The 18,422-nt window shown below is 49.6% G+C and overlaps 1 protein-coding gene across 1 annotated transcript in view; it reads right to left on the reverse strand.

Annotated features, from left to right (window-relative positions):
* The window catches only part of LOC146788765 (uncharacterized), a 180,042-nt gene that overhangs the window by 118,164 nt on the left and 43,456 nt on the right, over positions 1 to 18,422 (reverse strand). Inside the window, exon 2 of the mRNA XM_085629933.1 lies at positions 7,773 to 8,213. Within this exon, the coding sequence (XP_085486059.1) occupies positions 7,773 to 8,213 (441 nt within the window). The remainder of the gene's footprint in view (positions 1 to 7,772; positions 8,214 to 18,422) is intronic.

Consider the following 18,422-nt stretch of genomic DNA (forward strand, 5'->3'; position numbering starts at 1 on the left):
ATCAAAGGGCTCCAGTCCTATATCTGGGGCGACCCGGCAACAAGACAACAGTTGTATCCCGGAGTCAAGAGCCCTGCTGATCGGATCGCGGCTGACCCTACGGAGAAAGACTCATCCTGAAACTACACCCTGAGCCCTGCTGACAACGTCGCGGCTCCACCGTGCTTAAAGACCTTCACGAACCTTTGGGGCCCTGCTGACGCTGTCGCGGCCCGACCTTGTTGACCTTGCCATCAGAGCCCAGCTGACCTCGTCGCGGCTCGACCGAAGCGGACCTACCACCGGAGCCCTGCTGACTGTGTCGCGGCTCGACCCAAGCGGAACTACCACCCGAGCCCTGCAGACGCCGTCGTGGCTCCCCCCGTTCGAGCTACTTTGAGACCAGCACGCAAGGTCTGGCGCAGAGCCTCCCCGTACCTGGCTGGTACTGAGACTGACCCGCTACCCTATCCCCCTAAAGACATTGAGACTCTTTTTTGGATCACTCGATCCCACTGTAAATATTGAATGTGCTACCTTTGATAAAGAACCAAGATAAGCAACTGATACAGAGTCCTGTGTGGTGGTGTTACTGGGCCTAGTACGATCTCAGGAGAAGGACCTCTCCTAGGAGACTTCTCAGCGGCGCTCGGCTATAACTTTGTGGAAGGGAGGTGGCTGGAGCAGTCCCCCCGACCCCCCGGTGGTCCTCCCTCCAACACTGTGGTGCCGCTGAGTGATGATGAGGTGGCGCTGAGGGCTACTGTGGTGGTGCTGAGTAATGCCTTGGTGCCGCTGAGTGATGATGAGGTGGTGCTGAGGGATACTGTGGTGGCGCTGAGTGATGTTGTGGTGGCGCTGAGTGATGATGTGGTGACACTTAGTGATGCTGATGTGGCGCTGAGGGGTACTCTGGTGGCACTGAGTGATGTTGTGGTGGCACTGAGTGATGCTGATGTGGCGTTGAGTGATGCTGTGGTGGCACTGAGTGATGCTTATGTGGCCCTGAGTGATGCTGTGGTGGCACTGAGTGATGCTGAGATGGAGCTTATGTTGCACTGAGTGATGCTGTGGTGACGCTGAGTGAAGCCGTGGTGGCGTTGAGTGATGATGAGGTGGCGCTGAGGGATACTGTGGTGGCGCTGAGTAATGTTGTGGTGGCGCTGAGTGATGCTGTGGTGGCACTGAGTGATGCTGATGTGGCGCTGAGGGATACTGTGGTGGCACTGAGGGATACTGTGGTGGCGCTGAGTGATGCTGTGGTGGCACTGAGTGATACTGTGGTGGCGCTGAGTGATGTTGTGGTGGCGCTGAGTGATTCTGTGGAGGCGCTGAGTGATGTTGTGGTTGCGCTGAGTGATGCTGTGGTGCCGCTGAGTGATGCTGTGGTGGCACTGAGTGATGCTGAGATGGAGCTTATGTTGCGCTGAGTGATGATGTGGTGACGCTGAGTGAAGCTGTGATGGCGCTGAGTGATGTTGTGGTTGCGCTGAGTGATGCTGTGGTGCCGCTGAGTGATGCTTTCTGGCACTAAGTTGGCCCTGAGTAATGCTGTGGTTGGTGCTGAGGGATACTGAGGTGGTGCTGAGTGATGCTGAGGTGGCGCTGAGTGATGCTGAGATGGCGCTGAGTGATGCTGTGGTGGCACTGAGTAATGCTGAGATGGAGCCGAGGTTGTGCTGAGTGATGCTGTAGTGACGCTAAGTGAAGCCGTGGTGGCGCTGAGTGATGTTGTGGTTGTGTGACAAGGAGGGAAGGTGTAAGGTCTGTGCCACGAATTCACAGTGGGAAACGAGGCACCCCGCAGACACAGTACAGAGTGACGGCAGATCTGACGGACATGCCCCCTCCCCGTCCCACAGACACCCCGCCCTTGTCCTTGGTAGCGTGGCACCCTGTCCTGGGGCGACACCATGAGTTACCGCACTGGGTGACACCAACCCTAGTGACGCCGCTGTTCCCGTTAGCTGGAAAGAAACGTCCATTCTCCCCTTATTAAAAAAAGACACCTTAGATGCTACCAACCCTAATAACTATCGACCTATAGCCAGACTACCAACACCAGCTAAAATAGTAGATAAAATTATGAATATTCAATTATCGCAATTCATCAGTGAGACCAACTTGCTGGATCACTCCCAGTTCGGATTTCGCAAGGAACATAGCACGGAAATGGCGCTTATTAAGGCCACCGAAGAGATTAGAGCGGCAATGGATGGAGGAGGCACAGCTGCTCTTGTGCTCCTCGATCTATTCGCCGCCTTTGACATGGTTGATGACGTTCTTTTGCAGCATCGGTTGGAGAAGTTGGGACTGGGTGAAATGGCCCTGGCGCTGCTGTCCTCCTTCCTAAAGCATCGGAGATCAACGGTGTCACTTGACGGATTCGACTCCGCTCCTTACATTCTGCCGTGTGGAGTCCCTCAGGGCAGTTCATTAAGACCTTCATTGTTCAACATCTACGTTTCCGAGCTGTGGTGCCGCTGAGTGATGATGAGTTGGTGCTGAGGGATACTGTGGTGGCGCTGACTGATGTTGTGGTGGGGCTGAGTGATGCTGTGGTGGCACTGAGTGATGCTTTGGTGGCGCTGAGTGATGTTGTGGTGGCACTGAGTGATGCTGTGGTGTTGCTGAGTGATGCTGATGTGGTGCTCAGTGATGCTGTGGTGGCACTGAGTGATGCTGAGATGGAGTTTATGTTGCGCTGAGTGATGCTGTGGTGATGCTGAGTGAAGCCGTGGTGGCGCTGAGTGATGTTGTGGTTGCGCTGAGTGATGCTGTGGTGCCGCTGAGTGATGCTTTCTGGCACTAAGTTGGCCCTGAGTAATGCTGTAGTTGGTGCTGAGGGATGCTGAGGTGGTGCTGAGTGATGCTGAGGTGGCGCTGAGTGATGCTGAGATGGCGCTGAGTGATGCTGTGGTGGCACTGAGTGATGCTGAGATGTAGCTGAGTTGGTGCTGAGTAATGCTGTAGTGACGCTGAGTGAAGCCGTGGTGGCGCTGAGTGATGTTGTGGTTGTGCTGAGTGATGCTGTGGTACCACTGAGTGATTCTCTCTGGCACTAAGTTGGCACTGAGTGATGCTGTGGTTGGCGCTGAGGGATGCTGAGGTGGCGCTGATTGATGCTGAGGTGGCGCTGAGTGATGCTGTGGTGCCGCTGAGTGATACTGTGGAGGCGCTGAGGGATGCTGAGGTAGTGCTGAGTGATGCTGTTGTGTGCTGAGTGATACTGTGGTGCCGCTATATGATGATGAGGTGGTGCTGAGTGATGTTGTGGTGGTGCTGAGTGATGCTGTTTTCTTGGCGGCGCGGATCAGCTGGTGGTGTTTCCGGGTGGCAAGTTTGAAGGAGGTCCTGTTGTCCGGTGTCGGTTCCTTTCTCCAGACTTTCTCGAGGGCTCGGCAGTTCTTCTTGGAGCTCTTGAGTTCGTCGGTGAACCATGGAGCCTTCTTGCTGCCGGGTCTGCTAGGCGGGGTCCTCAGTGGGGCGAGTTCGTCTGCGCAGTTGCTGATCCACTTCGTGAGGTTGTCGGCGGCCTGGCTGGGGTTCGCTGAGCTGGCAGGAGGGTGCTGGCTCAGGGAGGTGGCGAGCTGCTCTGCTGTGATCTTGTTCCAGCTTCTGTGGGCGGCCTGTTGCTGGTGTTGGTGGGTCGTAGTTCTCTTGAAGGTGAAGTGGACGCAGCTGTGGTCCGTCCATTGAAGCTCTGTGGCGTGGCTGAAGTCGATGTCTGTGCTGGAAGAGAAGACTGCGTCGAGTGTGTGTCCGGCGAGGTGGGTGGGGGTGGACACCAGTTGCTTGAGTCCCAGGTTGGCGAGGTTGTCGAGCAGGGTGCTGGTGTTGCGGTCGTTGTTGTTCTCTAGATGGAAGTTGAGGTCTCCCAGGAGGATGTAGTCAGCGGAGGGGAGGGCATGCGGGCTGACGAAGTCGGCGATGTCCTCGCTGAATTGTGTGCGTGGTCCAGGGGGTCGGTAGATCAGGGTGCCTCTGAGGGTGGTGTTCGGGTTGGTGTGGATCTGGAAATGCAGGTGTTCGGCGCTGGTCAGGGTGTTGTCGGTGCTGGTCGTGAGACGGATGGTGTTCCTGTGGATGATGGCGATGCCTCCTCCCATCTGGTTGGCGTTTCGGTCCCTCCGGACGATCTTGTAGCCCTCTGGGATAGCGATGGCGATGTCGGGAGCTGAAGAGGCGTTCATCCAGGTCTCCGTGAGGAAGGCAACGTCAGGGGCTGTGGCGTCTAGAAGGTTCCAGAGTTCGATGGCGTGTCTGTGGACGGAGCGGGTGTTGAGCAGGATGCACTTGAGGTGGGTGCTGCTGGTGTTCGACTTGGCGGGTGCTGGTGCGAGGCTGGTCCGGATGCAGGAGAACTTGCAGGCGTGGCAGCTGAAAGGTCCGTGGGTACGTCGTGGAGTGGCTTGATGGCATTCTGGGAGTCGGCCGGTGTTGAGTGCGGTGAGGGTGGCGGCGGAGTACGTCAGGCGGGTCGGTCGGGGTCTTCGGGGGCCAGGGGTCCTGGCGCTGGACGCGATTCGGTCGCGGACGGGCGCAGACGGGCTTACCTTTGGCGCGCCTTCGGCGCACAATCGGCGCGCCCGCTGCGCGTGACCGCTGCGCGTTCGCACGGTCGCCATTTAAAGGCGAAGTGCGCGGGTGGGCGGAGCAGCTGGGAGGCGGGAGCGGGGAGGGAACAGAAGAGAAAAGGGGCGGGGCTAATGGCGGTGGCGGGAAGCGGGAGCGGGGAGGGAGAGCGGAGGGCGGCGAGGTAGGCGGGCAAACAGGAAGGAGACAAGCACAAATGCACAAATGGAGGGCAAAACACGAAGAAGAAACGGTACAAAAAATACAGGCAACAATGCAGGTCAAAACGGAGGCAAAACAGTTAACAAACGATCATACGGCATACAAAGAAAACAAGCACAAATTTCGGTAGATAAAATTATGAATATTCAATTATCGCAATTCATCAGTGAGACCAACTTGCTGGATCACTCCCAGTTCGGATTTCGCAAGGAACATAGCACGGAAATGGCGCTTATTAAGGCCACCGAAGAGATTAGAGCGGCAATGGATGGAGGAGGCACAGCTGCTCTTGTGCTCCTCGATCTATTCGCCGCCTTTGACATGGTTGATGACGTTCTTTTGCAGCATCGGTTGGAGAAGTTGGGACTGGGTGAAATGGCCCTGGCGCTGCTGTCCTCCTTCCTAAAGCATCGGAGATCAACGGTGTCACTTGACGGATTCGACTCCGCTCCTTACATTCTGCCGTGTGGAGTCCCTCAGGGCAGTTCATTAAGACCTTCATTGTTCAACATCTACGTTTCCGAACTGGCCCCACTGATCCGGGAATTTGGGCTTAGTTTGACGTCATACGCCGATGACAGCCAGATTGTGGTAGCTGCATATAAACATCAAACCTCTCCTTTCCAGCAGTTTCAAAATTGTATGGGTACAATTAACAGATGGATGAGTACACATTGCCTCAAACTTAATTCCGAAAAAACTGAAGTTTTGATTTTTGGTAACATGCAGTCAACCTGTGGCAATCTGTGGTGGCGGGCAGAGATGGGCATACCTCCCAAACCAGCGGCCAAAGTCAAGAACTTGGGTGTATTGATTGACAATAAATGAACACTCTGTCAACAGACCGATACCATTGTCGCTGCTTCATATTTTCTTTTAAAGAAAATAAGGAAGATACTTCCGTACATCCCGGCGGATTCCAGAAAAACGGTAGTTGCATCTCTTATCCGGTCAAACTAGACTACGGCCATGGGCTATATCTGAATGTTCAGAAGCAGTGTCTAAAGAAGCCTCAGATGGTCCAAAACTCTGCGGCACGTTTACTTCTCAATATCCCCAGGCATAAAGCGGTATCCAATGAAATCAGCAATTTGCACTGGTCCCTGTACCTCAGCGCATTGAATTCAAGGCACTGAGTCTCGCCTATAAGGCCTTGAATCACACAGGACCCTCTTTTCTCCAGAACCTTTGTGTATGGTACCAACCGGCCAGACATCTTCGGTCGACGGGGGCAAGACTACTTTTAGTGCCCAGAATTCGTACTGCGCACTGGGGTGGCCGCAGCTTTCACTACAGCACCTCCAAACTTTGGAACTCCCTTCCTATGGAATTTAGGAACGCCAGCTCCTTAACGGGCTTCAGGAGAAAATTAAAGATCTGGCCGTTTCAGGACTAGGCGCTGAGCATGCTTATTGTAGTCCCTAGTGCCAAGACACCTCCGGGTATTCGTGCGCTTTTACAAATTTCATTAACACTAACATTAACAGAGGGGAGGGGGCAGAGTAGAGCCCTTTAACAGTTGGCTACCCCTCAGTGACCCCCTCTTTGCCTCCTGATGTGCTGCGGGAGCCGGACTGAATGTTTGCCACCCCCCCCCCCCCCCAACATGTCTACATTGGAGCCCATCGTAGCCGTGTAATGCCACTAATGCTTGAGGACACTGAGTTGCCCAGTTGGCCGCCTCCTTCGTGATAAGCTTTCAGGGGTGAGGCTGGTTGGATGGAGAGCTGACCTGCTGGTGGCCCTACCGTTTTAGGCCTACTTTGGGTACCCCAGAGACAATGTGGGGCACGGCCAAGAGTCACGGGATGCCCCGGCTGAGACCAATGCGCCATGCGATCTCTGGAGATGTCAGAAATGTTTGATGTGTCAGTTTCCCACCTGGTCTTTCTGTACTATGCTACCCCCAAATGGGGATGTAAATAGGACGTGTGCAATGCTGTGTATTTTGTGGTATTTTCTATTGTGTAATGTTATTTGTTTACAGTTGTTATTATACCACCTTGTTTCATGTGAAGTAAATTTGTTACGTCCTAACCCAAGAAGATGAGTCTGTTGCCTTTGTGGGGGGCGAGGGGACTGCGCAGTTCATAAGGGTGGTTGACTCCACCTCCATTGCACAAGTGACAGCACTATGTTCCCCGCTCCTCCACCTTCTGATGTTCTCTGCTCCTCCACCTTCTGATGTTCTCCGCTCCTCCACCTCCTGATGTTCTCTGCTTCTCCTCCTCCTGATTTTCTCTGCTCCCCCACCATTTGAAGTTCTGATGTTCCCTGCTCCCTCACCTCCTGTTGTTCCCTGATCCTCCACCACCTGATGTTCCCCCCTCCTCCTCCTCCTGACTTTCTCTGCTTCTCCAGGTGAGTGGCAGATAACTGTCAGAAACACCAATATCGTGTGGACTGAATTTCGTGTCAAAAATATCGAGGACAAGGATATCGCGTAGGTGAGTGCAAATAGGTAAGTATAAATTTACTATTCTTAACTTCACATCTACGTACCTTGAAGATGCATATACGATAAAGGTTCATATATGTGGAGTTATATATAGAAAAAGACAGAGAGAGACAGAGAGAGAGAGAGAGTGAGAGAGAGAGGGATGGAGGGAGGGATAGAAGGAGAGAAAGACAGAGAGAGGGAGACAGAAACAGAGAGAGAGAGAGAGACAGATACAGACAGAGAGAGACAGGGACAGAGAGAGACACACAGAGAGACAGAGACAGAGAAAAGACAGAGAGGTAGAGACAGGGAGAGTGAAAGAGAGAGAGAGAGAGAGGGGGGGGAAGAGAGAGAGACAGAAAGAGAGTCAGCGAGAGAGAGATAGAGAGAGACAGAGCGACAATGGACACAGACTGCAGAAGGAGCTCAACCTGATTTCTAACCAAACCAACAGACTGCATGCGTGTGATGGTGACAAAGAGCGCCTTGAAGCAGTGACCCCTCCTTACACGTCATTCAAGGCCCCTCCATAAGCTTTGTGAAGGTGTTCACGTACCTGATGGTCTCTTGGCTGCGGTGCCGTTCGCAGGAGGCTCTTGTGTCGAAGACGCCCCTTGTGTCGAAGACACGGACAGGGACATGTTTCCTCTCTGTCTGGTGTCTCTGAATGAGACGGTGTAGACTCCGCTGTCACTCAGCTGCAGGTTCAGGAGGCGCAGAGACGCGTTCTCGGGGTAGAAGATGACGCGGTCCTTGTATGTGTCATGGGTGTACGGGCTTCCAGTGCAGCTGAGGGGGCTCCCGTCCTCCCCCAGGGATACATTGTTCACTTTATAGACAATGATTTGAACATTGCTGTCTTTGCGCGTCCACGTAATGAGGAGGGGTACATTCAGTGGTTCATTCATCCTGTAACTCACGGGCAGCAGCACCGAGTGATTGACAGCTCCACGGACGGACCCCTGGGGTGCACTGATGAAGAGGGCGCTGGAGACACCTGTGGAGAAAGGAAAGGGGATGACATCGCATCAAACCGGCTGGAGTCTGACTTTGGGGGGCGGCGGGCTCTGGACGCACTGCATGCAGAGGGCAGGCCTTGGCATTTCAGGGGGTGGGGGCTCCTGGCATACAGAGAGCAGGCATTGTCTTTTCAGGGGGGTTGGCTCTAGGCACACTGCCAAGGCTGCCTGGGGGGCCACGTAGGGGACCCTCCAACAGGGCGGCCGCCTTAATGCCACAGGAACGCACAGGAGTCAGCAGACTAGGCAGTGTCTTCATGAAATAAAATCAAAAATTTAAAATTTCACCAACTATTTATACCAGATCTAATTCCACTGTCACTCCCTGGTGTACAAATCACACCCCTCGTGAACTCGTGAATTGAAACAAGTTCACCTTAACATCCCTAAAAAAAATGGTTGTGAACTAAACTAAACAAAGCAAGAATAAAAAAAACATTTAATAAAAAGTATAATGTGAATAAGATCACAGGAACGTGTTTATACTTCCTCTAAAAATCATGACATGTCAGTGCTGTCATTGAGCTCTTTCGGTTGTTCGAGTCTCGGCAACGACGCTCAACATTCTGTGATTCTGGGCAAATCACTTAGGGGCATATCAACAAGGGCTTGAAAAGCCCCAAAAGCGGAGATAAAACTATTGCCCTATTTACAAGAGGGTGCTAACATGCATAATCGCATGATAGCACCCTTTTTCCTGACGCCTCCCTTTGCATCTCTAATGAGATGCAAAGTGGGCGTCACTGGGCAGTACAGCCTTGCAAATATCGCTGATGTGCACATCGCGATATTTACAAGGCTGCCCCAGCATTGTAGCACACGTTAGTTTTTGGAGAAAAACACTATTTTCTCCAAAAACTAACGTCTGCTAAAATCCTGACTTATCTATCCCTAACATAGGGGGTGGATTATGCTGCTATGACCACAGGGTCGTATCAGCAAGGTTATCGCCCTTTTGCAGGGAACATCGCTGGAAAACCAGCGATGTTCCCTGCAAAACGACGATTTCCCCCGCTATCTCGGGATTTTTTTTCGCCCTTTAGCAACACGTTGTTGATAACGCGCTACCAGGGCGATAAATTCCAGAGATAGACGGCGATGAGTAACAAAGCGCTAAGCACCCTTTGCGTTATTCATCGCCGTTTCTTGCTGATATGCCCCGTGATCTCCCCGTGCCTGACAAAAAATTAATGTGTCCTTGTGTAACGCAACTGGTGCTCATGTAAATCGCTCTAATACCCGATACCTTCGGGTCTAGTTCGCGCTATATAGAACTCTTAAAATGAATTTTTAAAAAAGAGTCTTCTGCACGTTAGTATCTGGATTCAGTGTCACTTGCTCCAACACCTGACACTCAGTTGCAAGACATTTTGTCGGTCTGCGTTGAAATGTACAGCCACTGTAGCTATAACCAAATGTTGGCATATGTTACTTTTCTGTTCTGTTATTCGTAGCTACACCTTCCTTTCTGTTTTGCCAATACATAATAATCTGCCAAACCAGCACCAACCTGTAGTGTTCATGTTAGCAGGATCCTACATTTTCATTACATCATTGGTCACATTCTCAAGCCACCCATATTTCAGGCTATTACGAACTCCCCCAAACTTGTGTCCATTTGTCTGTTCTCATCTATGGCTTTATCCGCCACCATGCACCGATCCATGTCATTTTCCATTCATTCAGCCCAGGAGCCGTTGGGGTACTCCAAAATCTACCAATGTTATGTTTTGCCACAATAGATCCCAGGGTCACACAGAGACACTCTTTGCTTGTAAGGTCAGTTCCGCGCCAGATATTCTGGAGACACCATTGTGCTCACTTCTGAGTCACTATAGAGTGAACCTCCTGCGTGCACGAAAGACCTCCCTCCCAATATGTCTGGAGATCTGGACAGTCCCATATTATGTTGAGGAAGGTGCCTTCCTGTCCACACCCACGGATACAGTTTGGGGAGTCAAGTCTACCCATTTTTATCAGAGTTGTGCGAGCAATATATGATCTGTGCAGTATTTTTAATTGTACCAGCCGAAACCGTGATCAGATTGCTGCCTCCTTGGGTGAGGCTAAGGCCTCCATCCAGGACTCATCCTCCATCTGTCCTAGGTGTTGTTCCCAGCAGGCATGGAGGGCAAGTGAGGGATCTGGAGAATTGTTCATGTACTTGCGATAGATCAAAGATATTGCCTTCTTTTTAAGACGGTCGTTCCAGTAATCTGTCTTCCAATGGTGAGGAATCTGGAAGTTCCTCTCCCTTTGGCAATACTCAGTGCATGTCTACCTTGCAGGTACCTTAAGGTCTGCGATGGTGCTAGCTGATATTCTTGTGGTTATCGCGAATGACTTAACATCTCCCTTAGCCCACAGGTCTCCCAGCCTCGAAAGGCAGATCGAGTCCCACCTCTTAAAACCTCCTTCCTATGTCAAGAGTCCCAAGCACGCAGAATCCCACAGTGGTGTCATCAGTGTGGGCCTACCCTTCCAACCAAGAGCTGTGAGTGTCTCTCCCCAAACCTGCAGTGTAGTGGAGGTTGGCTCAAGAAAGGACAGTATTCTGTCACCCCCATAAATAGCTCTCAAGTATCCTCCTGGTTGCATGTTATAACGGTCCATCTTATATGCCGGGTCATCCTGAGCGCAATGCACCCAGTTGTTAACCACTGTTAGCTGGGCCACCCTATAGTACTTTGGCAAAGCTGGGACTGCCTCTCCCCCATCATACCATCCTCCAGTTAACTTCTGCAGAGAGATTCTTAGGGAGCCGCCATCCCACAGAAGTAGTCAAACGGCTCTTTCAATTGCTTTGAAACATGTTTGGGAGATCAAATGGGTAGTGTTATGCAGCACGCAAAGGAATCGTGGCAGAGCCGTCATGTCAAATAGTGAGGCTCTACCCAGAAGTAGCAATGGGAGATATCTCCAATGCTGCACATCACTATGTAGGGTACAGAGCGGAGGTTCTAAGTTACGTTTGTAAAAGACTTTTTGATCTCTAGTGACATATATGCCCAGGTACTTAAGCCCTTCGGTCAATATGGGTATCACGTACCCTCTAGGTAGAACTGGGGGGGGTCACCTGAGAGCAGGTACAGCACCAAATTCTCCTAATTTATTATATAAACAGAATATTTTTGGTAGAGTTCGAATATATGCAGAATCCTATAGAGGGCGGCCCTTGGAGCCGCAATATATAATAGGATGTCATCTGCATATAGCGAAATTCTATCTTCCCAATCTGGTGTCCATTTCAGCCCTTTGGCTATAGGATCTCATCTTATCCACACCGCTAGAAGTTCTAGTTCGAATATTAATGGGGATAGCGGGAATCCCTGCCTTGTTCCCCGGTACAGTCTAAAAAGCTTTGACGTGTTATTGATAACAGTCACCTGGAAAAGTGGGTGGGAGTATAGCCATCTTACCCAAGATAGAAATTGTGCCCCAAAACCCTGTTTCTCTAGCACTGCATTCAAGAAGGGCCATTCGATGGTATTGAAGGCAATTTGCGCATCCAAAAAAACACTGCTGCATCCTCCTCTATTTTCTCCATTCTCCCCGTGTGTCAAACGTCAGGCTTCTTGCACCCTTTCCTTGCCTAATCCCCCTTCACAAACTACCAGTCCCATAATGCATTGCGATGGTTCCCACATTGTATGCTTACCCATGCTGCACTGAGAGGTCAGCTGACCTTCTAGTATATAGGCAGCCTGAGCACCTTCACAGGTGCTTGGCTTTCTATCATTGTCAGGACCACGCCCCAGTTCTCTCTGTTGAGAGTTAGAACCCCTCTCTATGAGTTACACTCAAAACGCTGCCGTTGCGGAACACCACAACCCTTTGACCCGGCGCGAGGACGCGCTAAGCTCGCTTTCACCTGAACCCTACCCTTCTTACGAAGAACGCCCAAGGCAATCCGTTTGACACCAGGTGCAAGGACGCGCATCACTCTCTGCCTTCCGGACCTGCCTCCATTACGGAGGATTCTCAAAACTAACCCTTTGTTGCAAAGGCGCGAGGACGCGCTGAAGATCTTGTGGGCGATCTGTTTCGCTCCCTGTCGTCCGCCCGCAACCACTGAGATATGTCCTGAATATCTCCAATACACAGGAGAAGTGGCGGAAGCTCTCTCTTACTTTTGTTGTGGATACGCTCCACTTTTGCCGTAAGTGCAGTGTGAAATCGAGCCACAAGTTATTTCAAAGCACCAGGAGTGCTTGTACGCGTGCAACACGCGTTTATTATTTAGCATACTGCCTCTCTGACGTTGTTACTCTTTTTGGGGCCTTTTTGACAAGTTGGTGCTATTGTGAAAGGATCGTCTACCCCAGCGATTAAGGACTAGTCTTACAAACAGCACCGCCTCGTGGAAATTGTGGGAACACCACATCTAAGAACTCCTTGGATTCGATCTTTACGTTATATTGGACTGCGAGAAAAACAAGTCCTTGATTGGATATTTCTTTCCTTTGGTGTAGAGACCTGATTATCTTCGTAATATGCAGTGAGTATGGGAAAGCATATAGGGCGAAGTTATACCATCTGTTGTTGAATAGTTCATGAAAGTGATTATTCACAGTAACCTCTCTTCTTCTTCTTTGTGTTTTCTGTTTGCTGCATTAGTTTTCAAGCTTCAAACCCTTGAAGGAAGTTTGGTGGTCCTCTCTGGTCTCTTCACTCCCTGGGGGCAGTGGTTTGCCTCTGGTGCGTTTACCTGACCTTTGGTGCATTATCCCCGTGGAGTGAAAAGGCATCATCTTCGCTCCTGTGGATTCGGCTTCTCTGAAAACCCAGACACCGAGACTCTATGGAGCCTTCTCAAATTCAGTGTCGTATTTCTCTCCGGCATAAAGCCAGACTGATACGGGTGAATCAGGATCTGTAAAAACTTGGTCAGACGGGTTGCTAGTAGTTTAGCCAATATTTTCACTTCTGCATTCAAAAGTGAAATTGGTCTATAGGAGGAAAAATCCTCCTACGGCTTGTCTATCTTGTGTATAACCACTATATTAGCTATTCTTTGTTCTCTCATTGTAGTGTGCTCAGACTACAACTCTCCCGAAATATCCATAGAAGCAATAGGGCCACTTTTGATGCCGTCTCTTTGTATAACCCGATCGGTAAGCCATTAGGGCCTCCCGCTTTCCCCGATTTCAACGCCCCATTTGCTTGAGTGATTTCGCATTCAGTCATTTCTTCATCAAGGGCATCTCTGTCTGCCTCTGCAAATCTATTCACGGGAAGAGTGACAAGCAGTTCCCTAGCTTCCTCTATCATGACTGTGTGTGAGGCCTTATAAACCTGACTGTAATTTGACTCGAACTCCTCTGCAATTTCTTGTCCCTGTCTTGCCATCGTACCATCTCTCCGCTTGATCTCGCTGACCCAACGTGCTGCTCCCTCCCTTCTGTCTATCCATGCCAGCAGCTTCCCTGCCTAGTCTCCAACCTCGTAGAGGTTATGTTTTATCGCACAGTGTCTAGCCTTAGATGCTTCTTTGGCTGTCTTCTGGAATTCCCTCATTTTAAGCCCAAGACTGTGTTGTACTGAATCATTATTCTCCTGATCATCGTGTACGGTCTTATGGATTGTAATGGGGAAGGAGGAGCGTAGTAGGATGCCGACACCCCTGGAGCCTGTAGTGTATCCCACATGTGCTATCAGTTTGTATCCTCCATACTGTGTTCCTTGGATGTAGGTCTCTTGCAACAGGACCATGTGGGGGCATATTTCTTACGGTACTGTAAGACTACCCCTCTTTTTATTTTATTCCCTAGGCCATTAACCTTCCAGGAGAGAATTTTGAATCATTTGTTTGACGCCATCCTACGTATCTAACCTCTTATCGGGGGGACATCCAACCACCCATATGTGTAAGATGAGTTTAGGGGGGAGGAGAAGATATCCTTTCCCTTCTGCACATGCTAAATTTCCCAACAAGTGTCTTGTCGCTGATTGACTAAAAAACAATCCGGACAAAAACGTAACCCTTTCCACCTCCCCGCCTCTCTGAATGATGGACTAAGAACTGGCCGCCCTCCGAACTATGCAGAGTGCCGTTGTACCCAATAACAAACATTAACCTATTCTAGGGGGACCCAATCCTACCTTTGTTGGTACAGCCGCTACCTTCTATTTAACAATATTACGCTGTCCCAATATGAAGTCTATAATACTTAAACAGGACTTATCTGTGCGTGGCCATATTTGGGAGATTTCTGCCCATGTTCAGTTCAGGAATCATAGTCTTTCCCACACACCTGTGGGAGAATTGCTGGAGACCTCGCCAGAGTCATGCATTCATTGGTAAGTGTCATTGTGAATCATCTGTGGGATCCATCAATTCTCTGTTGTTAGTATCAGGGGTTTTGTTATCTTTTCCCTCCTTATTCTTTTTCCCTTTGAATCTTCTGGGTCTGGGAGTTCTCCACTTGTCTAGCCAGTCTCATACTTCCTCTGGTGTAGAAAAAAAAACAGGTTTTCCTCTCTGCAAGCACTTGGAGTTCAGTCGGGAACAGCATGGCGTATTTCAGATCCTTTTTCCTGAGGGCTTTTTTTACTTCCAAGAATGACCCCCTTTGCTTCTGAACCTTTATTGTAAAGTACGGGAAAAAGGAGATTGTGTTGTTGTCCCAGCGTACTGGAGGTGACACATGTGAAGATTGCAAAATTACTTCACGGTCTCTGAAATTAAAAATGCGAGCAATAATGAGTCTTGGCAGGACCCCAGGTTTTGGTGGAGTCCCTGGGACTCTGTGCGCCTGTTCAACTGAGAAATATTTTGAGAGACCTTGGATTTCAAGTGTTTCAGGATAAGATCCTCAACAAAAAGATCCACTGCTGGGTCTTCGGCCCTCTCTGGCACTCCTATTATTCTCACAATATTCCGGCGCGACTGGGCTTCTGCGTCTTCCATTCTAGCCTCTAGCACTTTAACTGATTCACGTAGGTCACCAATTTGGGTTTGTAGTGTTTTTGTTTCAGTCTTGAGAGAGGTGATGGTTTCCTCGGCCTCCTTGACTTGGGCTCTGATATTACGGGTGTCTGCCCGTTTCATTGTAACTTCAGAAGTTACGAGTCCATTTTTGCCTCCAGCAAGGTTTTAATGTCTGAAATTGCCACCATAACATTCTGTCGTTGTCGGACTCTGAGCATCCTCCTAAAATTAATGATGCACCACCTGGGAGGTAGGGAGTTCCGATCTGGGGTATGCAGCACCTGGGAGGTAGGGGGTTCCGATTTGGGGTGAGCATATTTTTTTATCTTAGTTTGCGATGTTGCTCTCACACCCTTGTGTCCCGACATCGTGTTAAGCCCAGCGATATGTGAAGTCCACCCAGATCCATCGGCCATGCAGATCAATAAAAAGAGGGGGAGGGGCCATCCCTGCCACCCCCACAAACAAGCACCACTTAGAGTGTCTGGTGCATTCTGGTCAGCCCGATTAATGCAGCCAATACACCCGGTATCTTTTGCTGTTTCTGGGGCTCCTGGGGGTCCTTACCACAGTACTTTTCTAGCCAAAGGATGTGAGAGAGGAGGAAGACAGTCAACACCGGACCGACTCCTCCCAGCGGTCTTGATCGCACCCCCCCACCCATAGATGAAAGTCAGCAGGCCACTGATGCTCTGGCCTGTGCCAGGGTGCACCATCTGTGCTAGTAGCCTGTTTGCTCGCTTGTAAATTGGGTCTCACAAGGTCAGTTCTCCCCAGGGTTGGCTTTTGCTCCTCAGTGGAGCAATGCTGAAGGGAAGGGGGGGCGGTTCCCTTCACTTCCACCCCCTCTACCCGGACCATCGCCGATCTACGCATTTACTAGTTTTCAGGTCTCAGGCCTTACGGTGTTCAACGTGCGGCTCCCACAAAGCGTTACTGCCCTACAGCTCCCGGAACACCAGCTGGTAGAGGCAGGATCCGATCTGTGTCCCAGGCTTCTGCATGCAATGGGTGTCTCTTTGCTATTACGGAATCATTACCACCACCGATGTCTTCCCCTGCTCTGGGCCTAGCAGGGATGTTCGAGCCTCGGGACGGGGTTTCATTACTCACGAGGCTTGCGGTTGTTCTTCTCTGCACCAGCGAACACTGCGTTTTGTGTCGGAGAGTCACCTCTCCACTCTGGGCGCTCTCCGGTTCTGCCCCGCTTCTCATCAGAGCTTGACCGCCACAGAGAGGCTCCTTCGTTTGTTGGCAAAGCGGGTCCCGGGATCCACACAGCTAGCGCAAGCTGCTCTCAAGTGCGGTCGTGGCCGGCCATCTTTTTCACAGCCCAACATGATGTTGGGGTCTCAGGCAGGCATCTCCTGTTCATATTGTCGACTTTGATCAGGGTGATGACCGATTTTGAGGTTTAATGTGGGGATGGTCAGAGCTTCATGAAGCTGTGGCCATCTTGGTTAGCTGCAGGCCATGCCCCGCAAGCATGCAATAATGGAAGCGGTTCTTAATACTTGTGGCCTGAAGGATCTAATTATGGGGAACAGCTTAGTAACATAAATGTTCAATAGAGTTGGACTAATAGAACACCCTTGAGGAACTCCACAAGGGAGGAAAAAAAGATTTAGGGATGAAGTAATCTAGTTTCACATATGGCATCCTATCTGAAAGGAAGGTATGCAATAAAGTGAGAGCTGATCCCTGCACTCCTATGGGCTAAAGGCGGTTCAATAAGATATTGTGGTAAAAAGTATCGAAGGCCACCTAGAAAGTCAATAGAATCAAGGTGGTTTGACCTCCCCCATCACGGGCTTCTCTAATTTCCTCCACCATTTTTTTCAAAGCAGTTTCCGTACTGTGGTCTCCGCTGAAGTCAAATTGTGTGCCGTTGAGGAGGCCCGTGCTCTGAATAAAGGAGAATATTTGACGTTTCATGGCCTTCTCAATTGACCTAACTGGGAAGAGTAGCCTGCCGATTGGCCTAAAGTTATTGGTTCATTTGGGTCCAGATTGAATTTTTTAAGCATTTTTATATTTTGGTAATTTATTAAACAAACCCAAATGTACAAACAAATTATTATTCATTTATTTTGATAATCTTCCCATAAGCCCTCTATGAACCCAACATCTCACTCCTATAATGTACCATGCATATTATTTGGTACATTATTAGAAATAATAATTCAAAACATATTTAGATTTGTTCTAAACTAAAAAAAGGAAAAATCTATATTCACGCTAAAATTAACAAACAATACTAATAGAATACTACAAAAAGCATAATAAATGTCCCATAAAATGATATTATATACAATGATATTTTCCAAAACAATATTATTTCAAACAATATTAAAACAACACTTAAAACAATGTTATTACATTTGATATCCCTGTCCATGATATTTTTGGCATCACAATATTCTTTACACAATATTTATGTATCACAATATTTTGTATTCAATATTTTGTCAAACAGCATTGGAGGTAGCCATTGGTAAGTAGTAGATGGGCTCTAATCCCTTTTAAAGATTTGTATTTTACTTAACAAAAGATCTCTCCAGCGACTGCAAGGGAGAGAAGCGGGAGGTATGGTGCAAGCTACAACGCAGGGGGGGTGAGAGGGACAGAGCAAGGAATGAGACAGGTGAGGGAAGGAACAGCATGGGGCAGGACATGGAGGGGGGTGGTCTGCAAACACATGCACGTATATACAGAGCTGCATGTAAAAGAATAAAGTAACTTCCAAAGTGCCAGCAGTGGGAGGACAATGGGCAAAGAATCAGTACTTGGGCAATGTCCAATGGACAAACACGCAAAGAGGAAGTGAAGACAGCACGCGCTGACCAAAGAGAAGCAAGTAAATCAAAGCTACAATGAAACAAAGTGATGGTGAGCAATGGGCGGGCTGTATGCCACATATAGGTAAACAAAATCGCACAAGCAACAGAGCACACACAGTCACAGGAGAGATCTTAAAAGGCTTTACCTCTAAAGGATGACCAGCATTTTTGGGACCCTTGAGGTAAAGTGACGGAGGCTGACCATGAATCAAGTATTTTTTTGTGTTCAAGAATGGATAGCATTAAAGAGTCGTTAGGGTTTTTAGAGTTCAGGGAAGGGTATCATTAAGGAGTAGTAAGGAGTTTTATGTTGCAGGAACGGGCTGTGTACACAGTAGAAAGAGTTTGATAAGAGGGTAGTGTTATGAAGTCATAACGGCTTATTAGGGTTCATGGATGGCCAGTGTGTAGGAGTT

Source organism: Triturus cristatus, chromosome 10 (assembly GCF_964204655.1).
Source record: "Triturus cristatus chromosome 10, aTriCri1.1, whole genome shotgun sequence".
Taxonomy (NCBI): domain Eukaryota; kingdom Metazoa; phylum Chordata; class Amphibia; order Caudata; family Salamandridae; genus Triturus; species Triturus cristatus.